The 17,017-nt window shown below is 43.7% G+C and overlaps 1 protein-coding gene across 1 annotated transcript in view; it reads right to left on the reverse strand.

Annotated features, from left to right (window-relative positions):
* The window catches only part of DPH5 (diphthamide biosynthesis 5), a 36,463-nt gene that overhangs the window by 8,327 nt on the left and 11,119 nt on the right, over positions 1 to 17,017 (reverse strand). The window contains exon 5 of the mRNA XM_081916102.1: positions 6,895 to 7,015. Coding sequence (XP_081772228.1) covers positions 6,895 to 7,015 — 121 coding nt within the window. The remainder of the gene's footprint in view (positions 1 to 6,894; positions 7,016 to 17,017) is intronic.

Here is a 17,017-nt window from a genome sequence, read left to right on the forward strand (position 1 = left end):
CCAGCACGAAGTCGCGCCGGGCTCCCACGGCTTGTAGAGAGCTGCGCGAAGCTCGAAGCCTGGGGCGCGCTGAGCTCAGCTCGCCCCAGGCTTTGGGATGCAGAGGAAGACCCTTCTGTTCCTCCTCCAGCTTCCAGGCAGGTGTGTGGCTGAAGGGGCGCTGCACAGTTTTCCCTCTCTGCGCAACACCTCTCCTGCGAAGGAGAGGCGCTGCGCGGAGAGGGAGAACTGCGCAGCATCCTTCAAGCGAAGCCGGAGGAGGAAGAGAAGAGGCAGCTGCCTTAGCTGCATGTCACCTCTCCAGCTGGGAGAGGGTCGTGGGGCTATTCCTTAGCCCCACGAATAATCTCCGGGCTGGAGAGATGGCGCGCGGCTAAAGAGGCTGCTTCCAAAGCTGTGCGTCACCTCTCCAGCTGGGAGAGGCTGCGTGCGGCTATGGCAATACCCCCACCTCCCGCAAAAGCCCACAGGAGCCACGCACCCTTAAGGAGCACACGGAAAAGCCTGAGGAAAAGCCGCAAGAGCCGCGCGGAGCTTGTGCGAGGCTTTTGGGAGCTTTTCCCGCCTGCCTGCCTCCTGCATTCGCCCCATAGGACGCACAGACATTTCCCCTTCATTTTTGGAGGGGAAAAAGTGTGTCCTATGGGGCGAAAAATACGGTATATTTAAATATGCAGCTGTGCCTCTTGTCGTTCCATAAAGTTCCCTAAGCTTAGAAGTATTCAGATCTCGGTAAACCATCTCAAATAACAAATCTAATTTTTCTCAGGGCTTTGAAACATTGTGCGGCAGATTTTTGTCACAATTTCTATCATTGCCTTTTCTCCTGATGAGTTGCAACGGCTATGGTTCATGTCCATTGATTTCAATGGGCTTATGCCAAGTATGCCTTGGCTTGATACAACCCAATGTGTTTCCTAGCTTTTGCAGTCTCGATTCTCCTACCTGTAATTTCTGTTTCATTTTACAGCTTTTGCCCAATGCAAACCTTCAAGTTGTACACAAACAAGAAGAGAACAGAAGCAATACGCAGGAGAAGGCATGCAAGTCCCAACAAAATTCAAGACAAAGGCGATGCTTAAAAGAAGCAGCAGCCAAATTGTAAATGCTAACAGTCAGGGTGTGACATGTAACTAAGCCATAGTCAGGGCAGACCCATTGCAAATTAATGGGTATCCAACTCCGTAGTGGGACTTTGCTTTCTTCTCCACCCCCTCCATCATTCCCAAATATGCTCCTGAGACTGGGGAAATGCATAGGATGGATTTAGGAGGCACGTAGGGGTGGGGAGAAGAGGTGAAGCCCCATGGCACAAGCAGAAATCCTTTCACTGAGAGGACAGTTACTTAGCACTACTTTATAGATAGAAGCTACAGCCAAAGCATTTTCTTCCGGCCAAATCTCTTATTCTGCTGCTGAAGTTTGTTAGTTGTTGTTGTTTAGTCGTGTTCGACTCTTCGTGACCCCATGGACCAGAGGACGCCAGGCACTTCTGTCCTCCACTGCCTCCCGCAGTTTGGTCAGACTCATGTTTGTAGCTTTGAAGATACTATCCAACCATCTCGTCCTCTGTCGTCCCCTTCTCCTTGTGCCCTCCATCTTTCCCAACATCAGGGTCTTTTCCAGGGAGTCTTCTCTTCTCATGAGGTGGCCAAAGTATTGGAGCCTCAGCTTCTGGATCTGTCCTTCCAGTGAGCACTCAGGGCTGATTTCCTTAAGAATGGATAGGTTTGATCTTCTTGCAGTCCATGGGACTCTCAAGAGTTTCCTCCAGCACCGTAATTCAAAAGCATCAATTCTTTTTTATGGAAGTTTCTTAGTACCTTCTATAATTGTATGTGCACAATTGCCCCACTCTAGTTGCCCCAGCATGCACGGCTGAACGCAAGAGCGTCCACATCTTGATGAGAATCTGACTTCCCAAGCCTAGTTCTTGATCCCGCAAGCGCTGTGCGCAAAAGGGATTTCTCCAGCTGCCCCTTTACTCTGCAATGCCAGCTGAGAGGCGACAGGAGCTTATGCCTTGCAGATTGGCAGGCAGGAAATGGCCATTTACTTTGCAGTAAAAGCTTTGCTTCGCAGCAAAGTGCTGTTTCCTGCCTGCCGGGTCTGCGAGGCGAGCTGGGCTGTGCATTCTTGATATATTACAGAGTGACCAAATATGAAACCTTTGTCTCGGTCTGGAGTCCATACTGGTAAGAGACAAAGTATTGATATATCGTCCACAACTGACTTAGGATCTTGTTGATCCATGGCTTTCTCTGACATGTTCTCCCCACCACCAATGGCTGAACACCATGGCGCTTTCTATGCGCATACTCACAATTTATTGCTACGAATGCCAATATCAATAGACCATTCCTCCTACCCTCTCTCTATGGGAAGTGAGCTAGCATCATAATCTTTCTCCTGCCATTTATACACAGTGGCAATTTCATTTCATTCAGTCAATTGAAGTTTTGATTTAATCTGTATCCAGCAAACACACTTTCCACCAGCTCCTCAATTAAGTACATTTTAATATTTAAACCAACGGCTGGAATGTCTACTTCAATAACCAGTCACTTGACAGTGCAGAATTGTTGAAGGCAAAGAAATGCAGGAACAGGAAGAAGGGAGCAGAAGAAGCCCAAACTTGTAAGATGTTGTAAGATTTTTTGCATCATTTATTTGAAAAAGTCAGCAGGTAATTAAAAAAACACAAAACCACAATAATGCTTGCTTGTCAACCCTCCCTTTATGCAGTTCATAAAGAATGGAGGGGAGAGAAAGGATCAATGAAATGCAAAATGTACAGATTAAGGTGTATGGTGAGGCCATGATGACATTTCACACTGGTGGCTGGGAGAATTTAACACCTATTAAATCCACTTCTCTCTAAAATGCATTCCAAAATCCCCACCTATAGGTTTTCATACATTTCAACAGTTAGAGAAGATTTACAGTCAAGTCCTGATGTACAGACAGCTTCCAGATGCCAATTCCAGGAATGTGTGAAACTTCTGCATGCATGTTCTAACTTGATTAATAAACTTACTATATGCTGGCGCTGTGTATATTATATGCGGGTGGCGCTGTGGTCTAAACCAGAGACCCTAGAGCTTGCCGATCAGAAGGTCAGCGGTTCAAATCTCCGCGACGGGGTGAGCTCCTGTTGTTCGGTCCCTGCTTCTGCCAACCTAGCAGTTCGAAAGCACGTCAAAGTGCAAGTAGATAAATAGGTACCACTCTGGCGGGAAGGTTAATGGTGTTTCCATGCATTGCTCTGGTTCACCAGAAGCGGCTTAGTCATGCTGGCCACATGACCTGGAAGCTGTCTGCGGACAAATGCCGGCTCCCTCGGCCTACAGAGTGAGATGAGCGCCGCAACCCCAGAGAAATCGCCTTTTGACTTGGGAGGTTTAGGGATCCTGGCTTGTAATCAAGGAGAGCAGTGGAAGCCACAGGGGCAGTCTATGCTTGTAGGAACCCCAGTAAACAGTTATATCCCATAAAGTATCTGGAGTGTCCTGCAAACTCGTAGAAAACCTGCTTTAGCACTGGGAGAACAGTTCCGTTCAGGCTGCAATCAAGGATCCTGCCAGTCGGAAGAAACTCAATTCTCCCCAATCAACCTCAATATCTAAACAGCACGGAATGATCTAATTGCTTGCAAATTGCATCAGTCTGATTTCCATCCTGATCAAAATTCCTTATGTGATTGAAAGCATCTGTATAATCTCTCCCTCTCTCGCACACTGGAGGGTTTCATGCAAGGCTGGATTTAGTCTGAAAAGTTCTGTATGATTAAAATAAATCCTGCCCCAGTGCAGAGACTGTGGGATCGCCTCCTGTTTCTACTGATCAAGCCCTCCTGCTTTTAAGAGTAGCGTGGAACACAACCGCTTACACTATGAAACTTCCCCCGTTTCTCCTCATGCCAGGAAAAGCTTAATTTCCTTCTGTTGGAGCTGCTGCAAAAGACGTAGTAAAAATCCTAGTAAAGAAATTAACTTGCTAAAACTTCCTTTTCGCTGGATGATGATTGCAACTTAAGACCTCAAAGCCAGGAAGCTGATGGCATGGGCAGGGCTCGTTTCCTTTTCTCGGAGTTAACAGACAACTAAATGATCACTGGGCTAAGGACCAGTTTACAGAATTCAGCAGAATCTACCGGTTAAAAGCTTCTGCTGGACTGTTTTACCTTTGGGCTGTGAGAGTGGGGTTGGGATAGATGTCTCCCGAAGGAGAAAAAGCACAAAAACCTGTACATAGAAGAAAACCACAGCAACAGAGGCAGAGGCTCAGCTCCATGACACATGCTGTTTTTCTATGTCCAGGGAAGGCTTTGGGGATTTTGCTCAGCTTTGCTATTTCTTAAAGATGCAATTGCTGCAGGTAAGAAAAAAGGCAGAGGATGCGTAAGGCGGAGGACTTTTGAGTTTACGGTTTGATGCTGTTGCTTCTGTGTTTGGACAGCAAGGGCAGAGGCTATCATGGAGGAGAAAGCGATCCATGGCTACTATCAATCCTCTGCCTCAAATGTTGGAGGCAGTGGTGCTTCTGAATGCCAATTGCTGGGAGCCAAAGGAGGGGAGGACGCTCTTGTGCTCAGATCCCGCTTGCTGGTTTCCCATAGGCAACTGGTTGGCCCCCGTGAGAAAAGGCTGGGCCACCGCCTTAATCCAGCAGACTCATCTCATGTTCAATCAGCGTATAGAGGGGAGGTCCAAAAAATATCTACATGGTGCCTAGGAAACAACTTGCACCTTAATATCAGCAAGACAAAGGAGATGGTGTTGGACTTTCGGAGGAAGAGAGGAGAACTAGCCCCGCTGTACATCGGGGAGGGCAGTGTGGAGAGAGTCTCTTCCTTTAAATTCCTAGGACTTTATCTCAGTGAAGACCTTACTTGGAAAATCAATACAACCCAGGTGGTTAAGAAAGCCCAACAGAGACTCCATCTCCTCAGAGTATTGCGAAAGAACAATGTCAATCAACATTTGATGATCTCCTTCTATCGGTCCACAATAGAAAGTGTCCTTTCATACTGCATCAGGGTGTGGTGCGCTGGTTTGACATCATTGGATAGGAGGTGCCTACAGAGGGTGGTGAATACAGCACAAGGTATTATGGGCCGTCCCGTGAATCCGTTGGATGACATTGCGGAAGAACGTTGACTCAGGAGAGTGAGGGAAATTCTCAGGGATGATTCACACCCTGGCCGGCACTTTCTTGATCTCCTGCCCTCAGGCAGAAGATATAGAAGCATGATTAGTCGCACCAACAGGGTAAAGAACAGCTTCTATCCATGGGCTGTTAGGCTGCTGAATGAAAAGGTAACAACAGGGCAACTGACTTTCGGGTTTGGTGGGTGTGCGTCAGTAAATGAGGGGAATTAAGACTAAGAGAGCTGAGTGGGGGGTGCTCGTGTAATCTCACTGTATACAAGTTGTACAAGTGACAATAAAGTATTTCAAATCAAATAGCTGCTCAGCTACTGAGCGTTCTAAATAACGCCGGCTGGTTAAGTGTGATATAAGGAAGTGGTCCTTCTCCTACTCAATTAGCAAAAACGCACAGAGCAGCTACAAATATTTGTTGGAAGTATAAAGAAAAAGGAGGCACATTCTACCACCAGTGCCGGATTTACGTATAAGCTAAACAAGCTATAGCTTAGGGCCCCACTCTCTTGGGGGTCCCCAAAAAATTTAAAGGGAAAAAAAAACCTGGATGTACATTTCCAAAATAGAAGATAAAAATCAAATAAAATAAAACCTACATACAGCAACAGTGTTTTGTGTTGTGTAGGCTCCTGTGATGTAAGTAATGGGCCCAGCCTGCTAAAATATTACTGGTTTGCTCATTTCTATATATAGGGTGCCTACATTCTGCATGGATTGGTTGCATGGCAACATGTGCAAATGGCTTGAGATACCTGTTAGGTCCATAAATTACCATATAGCATATATTCAACACAAAAAACAGCAACATATAAAGGGCCCCATTATTTTCAATAGCGTAGGGACTCATCAAACCGAAATCCGGCCCTGTCTACCACATGTAGTGGGCGTGCAAGAGAACGAAAGCATATTGGGAAATGATTTATAATGAGTTGAAAAAAAGTTTAAAATAACTTTTGTGGGGGAAAACCAGAAGCCTTTTTTACTAGGAATTTTCGGTTCAGGAATACTGAAGGAGCAGAAAAAACTGTTTATGTATGCAACAACAGCTGCAAAGATACTTCTGTCCCAGAAATGGAAGGAAGACAAAGTCCCTACCAGAGAAGAATGGTTAACAAAAATAATGGACTATGCTGAAATGGCAAAAATGACTGGGAAGATCAGAAACCAAGAAGACATCAAATTCCATAAAGAACAGGGAAAATTTGTAACTTGTTTAGAAGCACACTATAAACAATTAAAAACATTGGCAGGATTTTAAGAAAACTTGCAATGTAACAAGAACTATGGTAACAATTGACTATTAAGGAAATATGGAGGACATTATACAATGCAGTTGAAAAAGAATAACCATGAAACCCATGGAGGGGTAAAGGGAAGTCTGGGATTCAGAAAATCCTATTTGTACAGTGGTACCGCTAGTTGTGGACTTAATCTGTTTCGGGGTGCCGTTCGCACCCTGAAAAGTCCGCAACTAGAGCGCCTTTTCTGCGCATGTGCGCGGCGTGATCGCTTCTGCGCATGCATGAAGTGTGCAGATCGCTTCTGCGCATGCGGCGAACCCAGAACTAAACACTCCCAGGTTTGCCACGTTTGTAAGCTGAAAGTCCATAAGAAGAGCGGAACACAACACGAGGTATGACTGTATATGATTATGATTTATATACTAATGTAAATATTAAATATAAAACTGAATAAAAATTTTTTTTTTAAAAGAGGATGTGGTCCTTACCAAGCAGGCAGAGGGTGTGCATGCCGTTTCTTCTGTTTTTGGCTATTTTGTCGTAAAAGCTCTCGGGCTTCCACGTATCGGTCCAGAAAACAACAGACACAACTTCTCCAAAATTGTAGAGCTGCCATGAAAAGAGGGGCGGGGGGGGGGGGAGATGATAATGAGAAAGACACCTATCAGAATAAAGACTGTAGGCACAAGACTTGACATGGCGTTATGCGATGTGCAATATAGAGAGGTTCTGATGGGAAGGGCCAAATCTCAGTGTTTGGTATCTCCAGAAGGGGCTGGGAGAGACGGCTACCTGCTTTTCCAAGTTGAATTCAAAAGTGGCTCATAATAACGATAAAAGGATTGACAAATTAAAAACTACAATGCCCCCGAGGAGTGTCACACTGTAGGCTGAAGTGGCGGCGAGGCTGATCAAACTGTTTTTTAAAAGATAAATATCAGCGGTTGCTTGATAGTTAAATGCAAGATTCACCAACAACTTAAAATTATTCCCCCACACCTCTGCAGAAGATAAATGAGCTGCCACAGTGTATGTGTGTGTGTGTGAGTGAGATGCTTGTTCCAACGTGAGTTCAAGTCGTACCTAAAGCCCTGTGTTTCAAGATTCCAAATAGGATGGTAAATACACTTTTTAAAAATAAATTATTTTCAACATCACAAGCTGGCACGAAACGTTTACTGGTTGTGAACAGTGCCCAATCCAAAAAAGCAGAGGAAAATGGTACACAAACAGAACTGACAAAGATAAATCATAACTGATATTTTGAGGTAGTTTCCCCCTGCCTTCAGGATCCTACGACCTTGCACATTTCACAAAATAAATTTAAAGTAGCTGTTTGTGTACAAGTCTTAAAGAAAGTCTTAGGTGCCTGGGATCAATAAGACTAGTTTTAATGGGTGAGGGGTTTTGTTCTAAGAAAAACTTGCACTTTTTGGTGGAGACATTTGGGGTTTTGTAAACATTGAAAGAAAGAAAAAAACAGAAAAAGCGCCTCAAAGAAAACAAAACAGGATCCAGTGATCTCTGATGTAAAACTTTTTTTCTTTCTTGTAAGTCAATATTTTTCAGAGTAAAATGCTCCTTTGGGAATTCCAAGTTGAACCTTGCAATGGTTTGACATGGATGTGGAGAGAATAACATTTTGCTCCCTCACTTTTTCAAGCTGGTTTTTGAGTTGCTTAGATTTTTAAAAACAGGGTGCTTTTGAATCTTAACTACTTGTATCCTTCTCAAATTCCAAAAGGAGTCTTTTACTCCCAAAGATTATGAGTTTTGCTTTGTAAATATCACCTTAGTCGAAAGAGTTGAAAGCCCGTTTTTCTATGTATGATTTCAGGGATATTCAAAGCTACTCCTGCTTATTTAATTAGGGCACAGTTAGGTTCTGACACCGTCCTGGGCTTAATACAGATTAGGATGTTGAATCGCTGGTGCAGAATAATTCATATAGATGAAGACAAGGCAGATCTTCGTGTGTCTGAGGAACAGATGGTGCTAGCGCTGGACAGTTTCTAGTTTCAAAAATTTTCTGATGTATTACTGCATTATGGATTCTCGGTGCAGGGGCTGAATTCATTTGGAAATGTAGCCAGAAGCATTCCCTTGAAAACTGAATACAAGAAAGTTTGTTCTCAACTCTGTTTTGAACAGTTGGAACCAATGGAGAGATTTGGGAGCATACCAGCTCCAGGCAAATTATGTATTTCCGAAGGAGCAACACTGGTTATATTCTTGAATGCAAACTTTATGGGCAGCAACTGATTTCAGTGCATTATTCTTAAATTGTTGGGTCCAAGATCTTGAAACCGGGGGGGGGGGGATGTTTAAAGAAATTGAAGTGTTGGAAAATGAAAGAAAAAAAAAAAGATTTTTATTACAAGGCTCAGAAGATAGTCTCTTTTGCTGCAAAGGCTTATAGCAGGCATGGCCAAAGTCCATTTTGGGGGCTTCGTGGCAGTATATGTTCTGGGGTAAAATCCTTTAAAAAGCTCAAGAACTTTGAAGGGCCACTATCTGACTGTTCATTCCGGACCCTAAACTGTGCTTTTATACTAAATTTCATTTTTTTCTGTGTAAATTTTAATGTTTTATCATTGCTATGGCCATCGGCTAATGCAAATAAAGTTTCTATCTACCTCAACAACTTTGGGGTAAAATTGTAAAAGAAGCTCAACAACTTCAATCCTAAAAAAAGCTTAACAACTTTGGTCGACCCTCAAATCACAAAATAATCTGGCCCTCTTTGAAAAAGGTTTGGGACCCGTGGTTTACAGTCTCATTAAAAGGGATTTGGAATTTATCTCAGCTAATGCCTGTTGAGTTTCTGAAGTCATATATTTCTCCTATTTTTAGTTTTGTTTCTGAAAACATTTTAACTATTTTTTGTCCCTTATGTATATTTTTATGTGTAGTTTTTAATGTGTTTTATTTTGTTTTACTTTTTTTTATCTTGACGCATCCTCAAATTTTATTCAGCAGAGCGTGAGACAGCTCACATGTCAGTCCTGTGGCTCTTTCATAGATGAGGCTTGTTGGTTGAGCGGGCAGCAATGGGGAACCTGTCCCCATTCAGAAGTTGCCTATCATCCCACGCGGCTAAGTTAAAAGGTTTATCTTATACACCATTGGTCCAGCGACGTCCCTGCCCCTTGGTCAATGGTTCTTGCTCAGTCAGTGATTCTTGGAATATTACACAAGGTGTCCTCTTCAAATACAACACTTGGGTAATCCAGAAAGAGAATGAGAAATCCAGATTTTGCATTTCACAACCAAAATAGCCCTGCCAGTAACTTGCGGGGACGGGTGGGAATTTGCTCAAAATACAACCAGGAATTACTGTCAGCTGACCACTGCATTACTCCAAATAAGGGGAAAAGTCAATAGGCAACGTTTAACCCTTTGATTCATACTCGGCTTGAGTATTTTAACTTTTGAGTATTTTGAGTATTTACCTATTTAGGTCAAAGGTCTCCCCGCCCCCTGTTGTCTTTTGCTGAATCCCAGACTTGATCACAGTCTGCCAAAGCGTACAGCTATCAGTTCCTTCGCTCTGGGTCAATGAAAGTGGTTTTAAAAATCACGAGACAGAAAGAAGCCCATGCTGCAATGCTCAGTCCACAGAATTCTCCGTCACTCCTGAACATTATTCAGCCAGGCCCCATTGTGATGAGTTTGAACTCTAAACGCATGTAGCTTAGCCACTCGGCTGCAGCCTTCCCAAACAGACGCAAGCCATCAGCTTAAGCTCCTTTTCTTTAAAAAGAAAAAGAAAAAAACCTACAAAGGTGTTTCCTGTTTTTCAGTAACCAAGGCCAGACTAATGGAGCAGGAGTCTTTTGCATCGACGAAATCAGACTTAAACTAAAATGCAAAAAAGGAAGTCAGCCCTTATTTTATGAACATCAAATTCCTATCGTTTAAGAAAGCGCCCCTAACTTTTGTTGTTTCAAATCTATCGGCACAAGTCGAATCCACTGATACAAATCAAATTTGTCCCCGGCATCTGACACTCGCAGGTATACTGTCACTGATAATGGAGGCTCCATTTAGGGGGAAGGGCTAGGAGCCGTTGACAGACCCATCCCTCTGCGGATCTCTCCAATGGTCTAAGCCCACTTTGCAAGCTACCTTCCCTGGGGACCATTGCCATGTCTCTTGTGGCAATTTAGTTTGGCGCTATGTGACATGGAACCTTCCCTTTCCTTTATCTGAAACGTAGTGGAAATCGCCTTCTAAGGATGAAAAGTGCAATAAACTTTGTGGCTCGTATGTGTACCTGAGGCTCAGCTGTTTCTCAGCTCCAGCCCCAGATGCAACTATACAAATAAATTATTCTTCTTCTTCTTCTTCTTCTTCTTCTTCTTCTTCTTCTTCTTCTTCTTCTTCTTCTTCTTCTTCTTCTTCTCCTCCTCCTCCTCCTCCTCCTCCTCCTCCTCCTCCTCCTTCTTCTTCCCCTTCCCCAGGTTCACGACACCCAGTGCGGAGAACCTCTCTTAGCCTCTCCAATATTTGCTTCTGGGGAGTGTAGATGTGATTTAAATCATGATTTAAATCACTAGTCAGTAAGACTTGATTTAAATAAAAAAAATTACAGAAAGAGTCATTCTTGCTGGTATAATCTTGATATTTACAACCAGATGAAGGTTTCATTTTTGGAATAATAAATTTTCAGAGTAGTTTTTACAGTTATATCAAAAATTACTGATTGGGTTATACCATTAGAAATACATAGACGGGTGTTTATATTTGGACAACTTTTCTGCTGTACTTTATTGGAAGGAGAAAAATAATCATTTCCTTAATAACAATTTAAACAATTTAAACAATTTATTTAACTAAAACAATAACATCATAGCATATGTATCCATGTTTGTTAACTGATGTGGTTAAACAATTTTTTGTTAAAACAATACCAGACTGAGTTTTAACACACATGAAAAACTCAAAATAAATCCTTATTTCCTGATGAATAGCCTTTGGAATATACTGTAACTTAAACAGAAAACTATCTTTAGAAAGATTTTTCCTTCAAAAGCAATTTACAGTGGACCCTCCGGATACGAACTTAATTCCTCCCGGGGGTCCGCAGTGGCGTAGCGTGGGTTGTCAGCACCCAGGGCAAGGCAAGTAATTTGTGAGTGAGCCAGGTAGGGGCAGAGAGCTGCGAGTGCGAGCGCGCCCCCCCAGATGTTGCGCCCGGCGCGGCCGGCCCCCCTGCACCCCCACGCTACGCCACTGGGGGTCTGTACTTACCCTGAAAAGTCGGTATCCAGAGACACCACTTCTGCGCATGCGCAAAGTACAATAGAGCCAATCAATCAAAACTTTATTAGCAAAGCCAACAGGCCACAGCTATGCAAGAATTAAAAATAAAGTAAGAATAAAAGGAAGAAAAGAACAAGCAGAAGGAGGTCCGTCAGATGAACAAGTCTGTCACTCAGATGGTGGCCCTCAATTTCACAGCTCTCTCGATGTACCTCGCGACCTTCTCTGTTATCTGACTGTCCGTATCAGATAAGAGAAAATACAGTGTAGTGTCTTGTGAACGGCCGGGGTTGGAGAGAATGAGTGGAGTAATAATCTCATTCCTTAGGTCTTTGTAAAGGGGGCAGGATAGGAGGACGTGGGACACTGTTTCCGTGTTACCATCTCCACATGGGCAGAGTCGTTTTTCAAATGGAGTCTTTTGGTAATGACCTTCGAGTACAGCAGAAGGAAGAACATCCCATCTAGCCAATGTAAAGGCACGTCTATATTTTGGGATGGTTAATTTAAACAAATATGAAGCTGGAGAGTCAAAATGGGAAGGGGGAAGGTAGGTATACCATGGGCACAGTTTCTTTAAGATAGTCAGGTTGTTTTGCCGTTCAATGTCTTTCAGGCGCTGGCCTATTAGACTCTTTGCTTTAATGAGGCCCATTGATAGTAGGGACTGCGAATGCAGACCGCATGTAAGGAGTTTTTGATGCACAGTTTTGAACCACTTGCTTTTGTGAGGGTCTTGCATTACTAGAGGCAGTAGACCGGGTGGATTTAGGTTAAGACGAAGCCAATAGTTGAGTGTTCTTTGCCAGGTCTGAGTTTCTACAGATGGAAGACAGGCCTCGAGTCGTAATGCTGCGTTTGGAACACAGGAGGGGACGCCGAATATCTGCCTTAGGAATTTAGACTGAACAGTTTCAAGACTGGAGCAGTGGTTCCCCGTCCAGATTTGTGCCCCATACAGTAACTGCGCCAGAGGTTTTGCTTGAAAAACTTCAAAGGCTGCTGGGATGTATCTGCCCCCCTTCGTGTAAAAGAAGCGGGACAGCATCTTAATACTTTGAGCTGCTTTTTCTTTGGCACATTTTTGATGGACATCCCAGGACCCGGTCGACTGGAAAACGATACCCAGATATTTGAAGGCTTTAACCTGTTCAATTGTCTGGTTATCCATCCTCCAGCTGTACTGTCTGTATTTCCTTGCAAAAACCATGATTTTGGTTTTCTGATAGTTTATTGCCAGTTGCTCTCTCCTACAGTATGCTGAAAATTCACCTATGAGCCTATTTAAGCCTATTCTTGTTCGAGATAGGAGTATCGCATCATCAGCATACAAAAGCACTGATATTGATTTGTCAGCCAGTTTGGGGGCATGGAAGTCCGGAGATGACAAACAGTTAACCATATCATTGATGTAAAAGTTGAATAGAACTGGGGCCAGGATGCAACCTTGCTTGACCCCCTTGCTGACAGGAACTGGTCCTATAAGATGGCCATTTAACGAAGTTCTTACATACAGCACCGTGTCTTTATATAGACAGCTGATCAGAAATAATAGTCTTTTGTCTATACTTGATGTGCTCAATTTATCCCAGAGTCTTACACGTGGAATTGAATCGAAAGCAGCCTTTAGATCGATAAAGGCTGCGTATAGCACCCCACGGGATTTTTTGGCATATTTGTCAATTAAATAGGCTAGAGTGAAGCAATGGTCTATGGTGGATCTGCCTTGCCTGAAACCCGCTTGCTCTTCCGCTAGAATAGCTTCAGTTTCCAGCCAGCTAGTTAGCTTAATGTAAAGATGTTTGGCATATAGTTTGCTGGGTATAGGCAGAAGGCTGATTGGTCTATAACTCGCCGGGTCTGGCATAGGTCCTTTTTTATAGATTGGAATAACTATTGCCTCAGTCCAACCATCTGGGAGTAAACCCGTTGAGTCGATCCAAGAAAATAGAGACGCCAGCAGGGGGGCCCACCAGCCAATGTTGGACTTCAGAAGTTCGGCAGGTATGTAATCATTCCCTGGGGCCTTGTTGTTCTTTAATTGTGCGATTAAGTTCTCCACTTCCTTTACAGTTACTGGTGGCCAATGGGGTAGGTCCTCCAATTGGATGCATAGTTTGTAATGTTGGGCTTCCTGGTCATAGAACAAAGATTGAAAATGGCGCAACCACTCCATTGATTCCACTGTACAGATGGAATTAGTGCGCTCCTGGTCCAGTAGGCCAGATATGGTTCGCCAAAAGCAAGTAGTATCTTTCTCGTGCGATGCCTTAACCAAACTTTGCCATGCGGCTCGTTCAGCTTCCAGTTTCTTTCTCCTTAATAATTGTTTGTAAGACCGTCTCAGATAAATATAAGCATTAAGTAGGATGGCGGTCCCTGATTTCCTATATCTCTGGTAGGCTGTTCTCGTTTGTCTCCTTGTTTGCCTGCACTCCAGGTCAAACCAACTAGCTCCGTCCTTTGCCCTCTTTGTAGCGGAGCTATGTATCACTGTTGTTAAATGGGGTTTCAATCTTTCCAAAAGTGATTTAAAGCTTTCCATAATCGCATCTACTGAATTGCCTGACACAATAGCGGAGCGAATAAGCTTAAACTCCGCTGACTGAAGGAGGAGGGTTAGATTTTCATTCAATATTGGGGACCATTTAAGTCTTTTGGGAGCAAGTATACCCAAATTTACAGAAGGTATATATTGTGGCTCGGCAATAGAATAGTCAAAAGGCCGACCTGCAAGCTCTAAAATTAGAGGTAGGTGGTCACTCAGAGTATTGTGGCCCACTTGGAACTTCCTTACAAAGCTGTGAGCGAATCTTGAGATTAGAATATAATCTATAACGCTTCCCCCAGCCTTGGAAAAATGGGTATATTCCCCGGGGCGATCCCCCTCTATGTTGCCGTTTAATATCAGCAGTTCCCTCCGTCTGGCAGCCTGCACTAAGCAGAGACCTGAAGAATTACTTCTGCTATCTTTGGACAGTCGTGTCGCACCAATATCCGTCTGTTCTTCGGGGTCCATAAATAGGTTGAAGTGAGTGTATAGACTGTTGTCATCTGTTCCTATACGAGCGTTAAAGTCTCCACACACAATAGTCAGGGCAGACGGGTAAGTAGATTCGAGAGGTTCTAAAAACGCCTCTAGCTCAGCCCATGTAGCCTTGACAACGGGGTTTTTTTGGCCTGGGGGAATATAGACATTGACCAGCAAAAGAGTAGTTCTCTTGAAGCTAAGTAGAGCGGCTGTTGCTAAAGAATTAAGGCTGGGTAGGGCTGTTAGAGAATGCGCCAGCTCCGTGGAAATGAAGCAAGCTAGGCCGCCACTAGATCTGCCGCCCTTTAGAGATGGAGAGGCAGGCAGGTAGTGGCAGTTATACCCATTGAGAAATATAGGGTCGTTCTGCCATGTCTCCTGAAAGAAGATGATGTCAAATTGCTTAAGGTAGCACAAAAATTGTTGGTTGTTTTTCTTAGCGTGCCAACCCGCGATATTCCAAGACAGCACTTTTAGGCCCCGGGCCCTTCGGGGAGCTGGATCTATGTCACCACCACGTCCAGCAATTCTTTGGTGTCTAAAAAAACACACCCATTGGCTCTTTTCGAGGATGGCTGTTTGGAGAGAGTGTAGTGATCCTCTCTTCTTGGTGATTTGGGGCTAGATTTTGGAGTTGGGGGGGAAGCTAATTCATTCGGAGACAGTTTAAGATAGCTGTGCCAGGAGCTTTGAGATTTCACACATTGATTTGGTTTTACTTTATTGTACATCACAGGGGGCTCAGATTGTAATTCCACGTCTACACATTTAAAGGTGCCTCCCACTGTCTTCTTATCCACTAGACATTTGGGAGATATGGGCTGCACATAGGGGTCCTTCATTGTCTCACCTTGGTCATCCTTTTTTACTAGTCTGCTTCGAAGTAAATCAAGTCTTTTCAGGATCTCAGTTTGAGCTGGAGAATGCAGTGACCAGAAACGCTTTATCAGCGAGAGTTCTTCCTCCAAAACGGAGTCCTCACTATCACACGTGAGAGGCCAGACGCCAGTTGGATGTGGAGCTTCCTTTTTTTCATTTGGTACTGTTTGATGGAGATGATCCTGCTGGAACTTATGCTTTCTATTTTGATGGTTTTGGTGGCTGGTTTTTTCCCTTTTGTGAATTTCCATTCCTATGCCCTTGGGCCCCATCAGAGAAGTTAAAGGTGCTCTATTTTCAAATATTCTTAATAGAACTATTCTTTCTTTTTTGAATAGATTTTTAGCTCTAAACATAAAACTGGCCAGATTATGATCTAAAAAAGTAATCAATGCTCGTACCGAGCAATCATCTTGATGTAGATACTCTATAGCGGCTATGTCAGTTGCTTTTACTACCCCCGGTAAAATGCCACTTATAATGGACAAAAAATGGTCTATACGGTCCGACCCTGCATAAAATCTAGGCGGTTTAGGGTAATTAGCAAAGACAAGCTTTTGTGGGATTAGGACTAAACTCCATTCTCTTTTGGGACACAACATCTGTCGAGCTTGAGAGGAGTGGTTCCCCTCAATAGTTTGGGTCGCCAGCTCACCTCTGTCTACAGATTCTGTGCTGGCCATAAGAGGACTCTGAGGCGGTATAACTGTAGATGGATTAGTTCCTTTGTCCCAGCTCGGTGTTGATTCTTCAAAACTTGGTTTAGATTCTTTTATGGATGTATCTACTTTACGTGTCTCTTTGATGGCACTCGAGTTAGATTTGTTTGTTCCACTTGTAGAAAGGGATGGAAGAAGGTTAAAGAGCTTCTGCCAATATTTTTTACAGGTACGGTGAGTTGTCTTAAGCCGCCTTAGGTTTTTCATATTTTTGCTTTTCTTTGTCTTAGGCTCAGCTTTTTTCCTCCGGGGTTTGGTGGGGAATGGTGGATCCGGGCTGGCTAGGGGATTTGTAATCTGGTCTGAAGCGCTCACATGTTGTTTGAAATTATCCACTAGGGTCAGGAGAAGCCCGTTTGTTATCGCTAAAAATTTTTTGACGTTAAGGAGATCCGTAGAAATCTGGTATATCTGCTCCCGCAGATAATCACCCCTCATTTCTGTTCCGTTGTCATTGGCTTTCAACCAATAGGTTGAAAGGTTACTTCCAAGTTCCAGCGGTGACAAATGAGGATTAGCATCAGGTATGTTGGCTGTATTAGCCTTTGTAGCATTCTCTGCTATGGCAAGTTCTTGGGCCAGATTTGTTGGATGGTTTGTCCTCTTGTTGTTTGTTTGCAAGTCCTTTAGCTGTGTTGACCAATCCAGCACTGTGAGTGGCAGAGGCATAGCTACATCTAGAATACTCTCATTCTGAGTTCTCTTACTCGAGTCTTT

Source organism: Podarcis melisellensis (genome assembly GCF_964234715.1).
Source record: "Podarcis melisellensis genome assembly, chromosome: 6".
NCBI lineage: Eukaryota > Metazoa > Chordata > Lepidosauria > Squamata > Lacertidae > Podarcis > Podarcis melisellensis.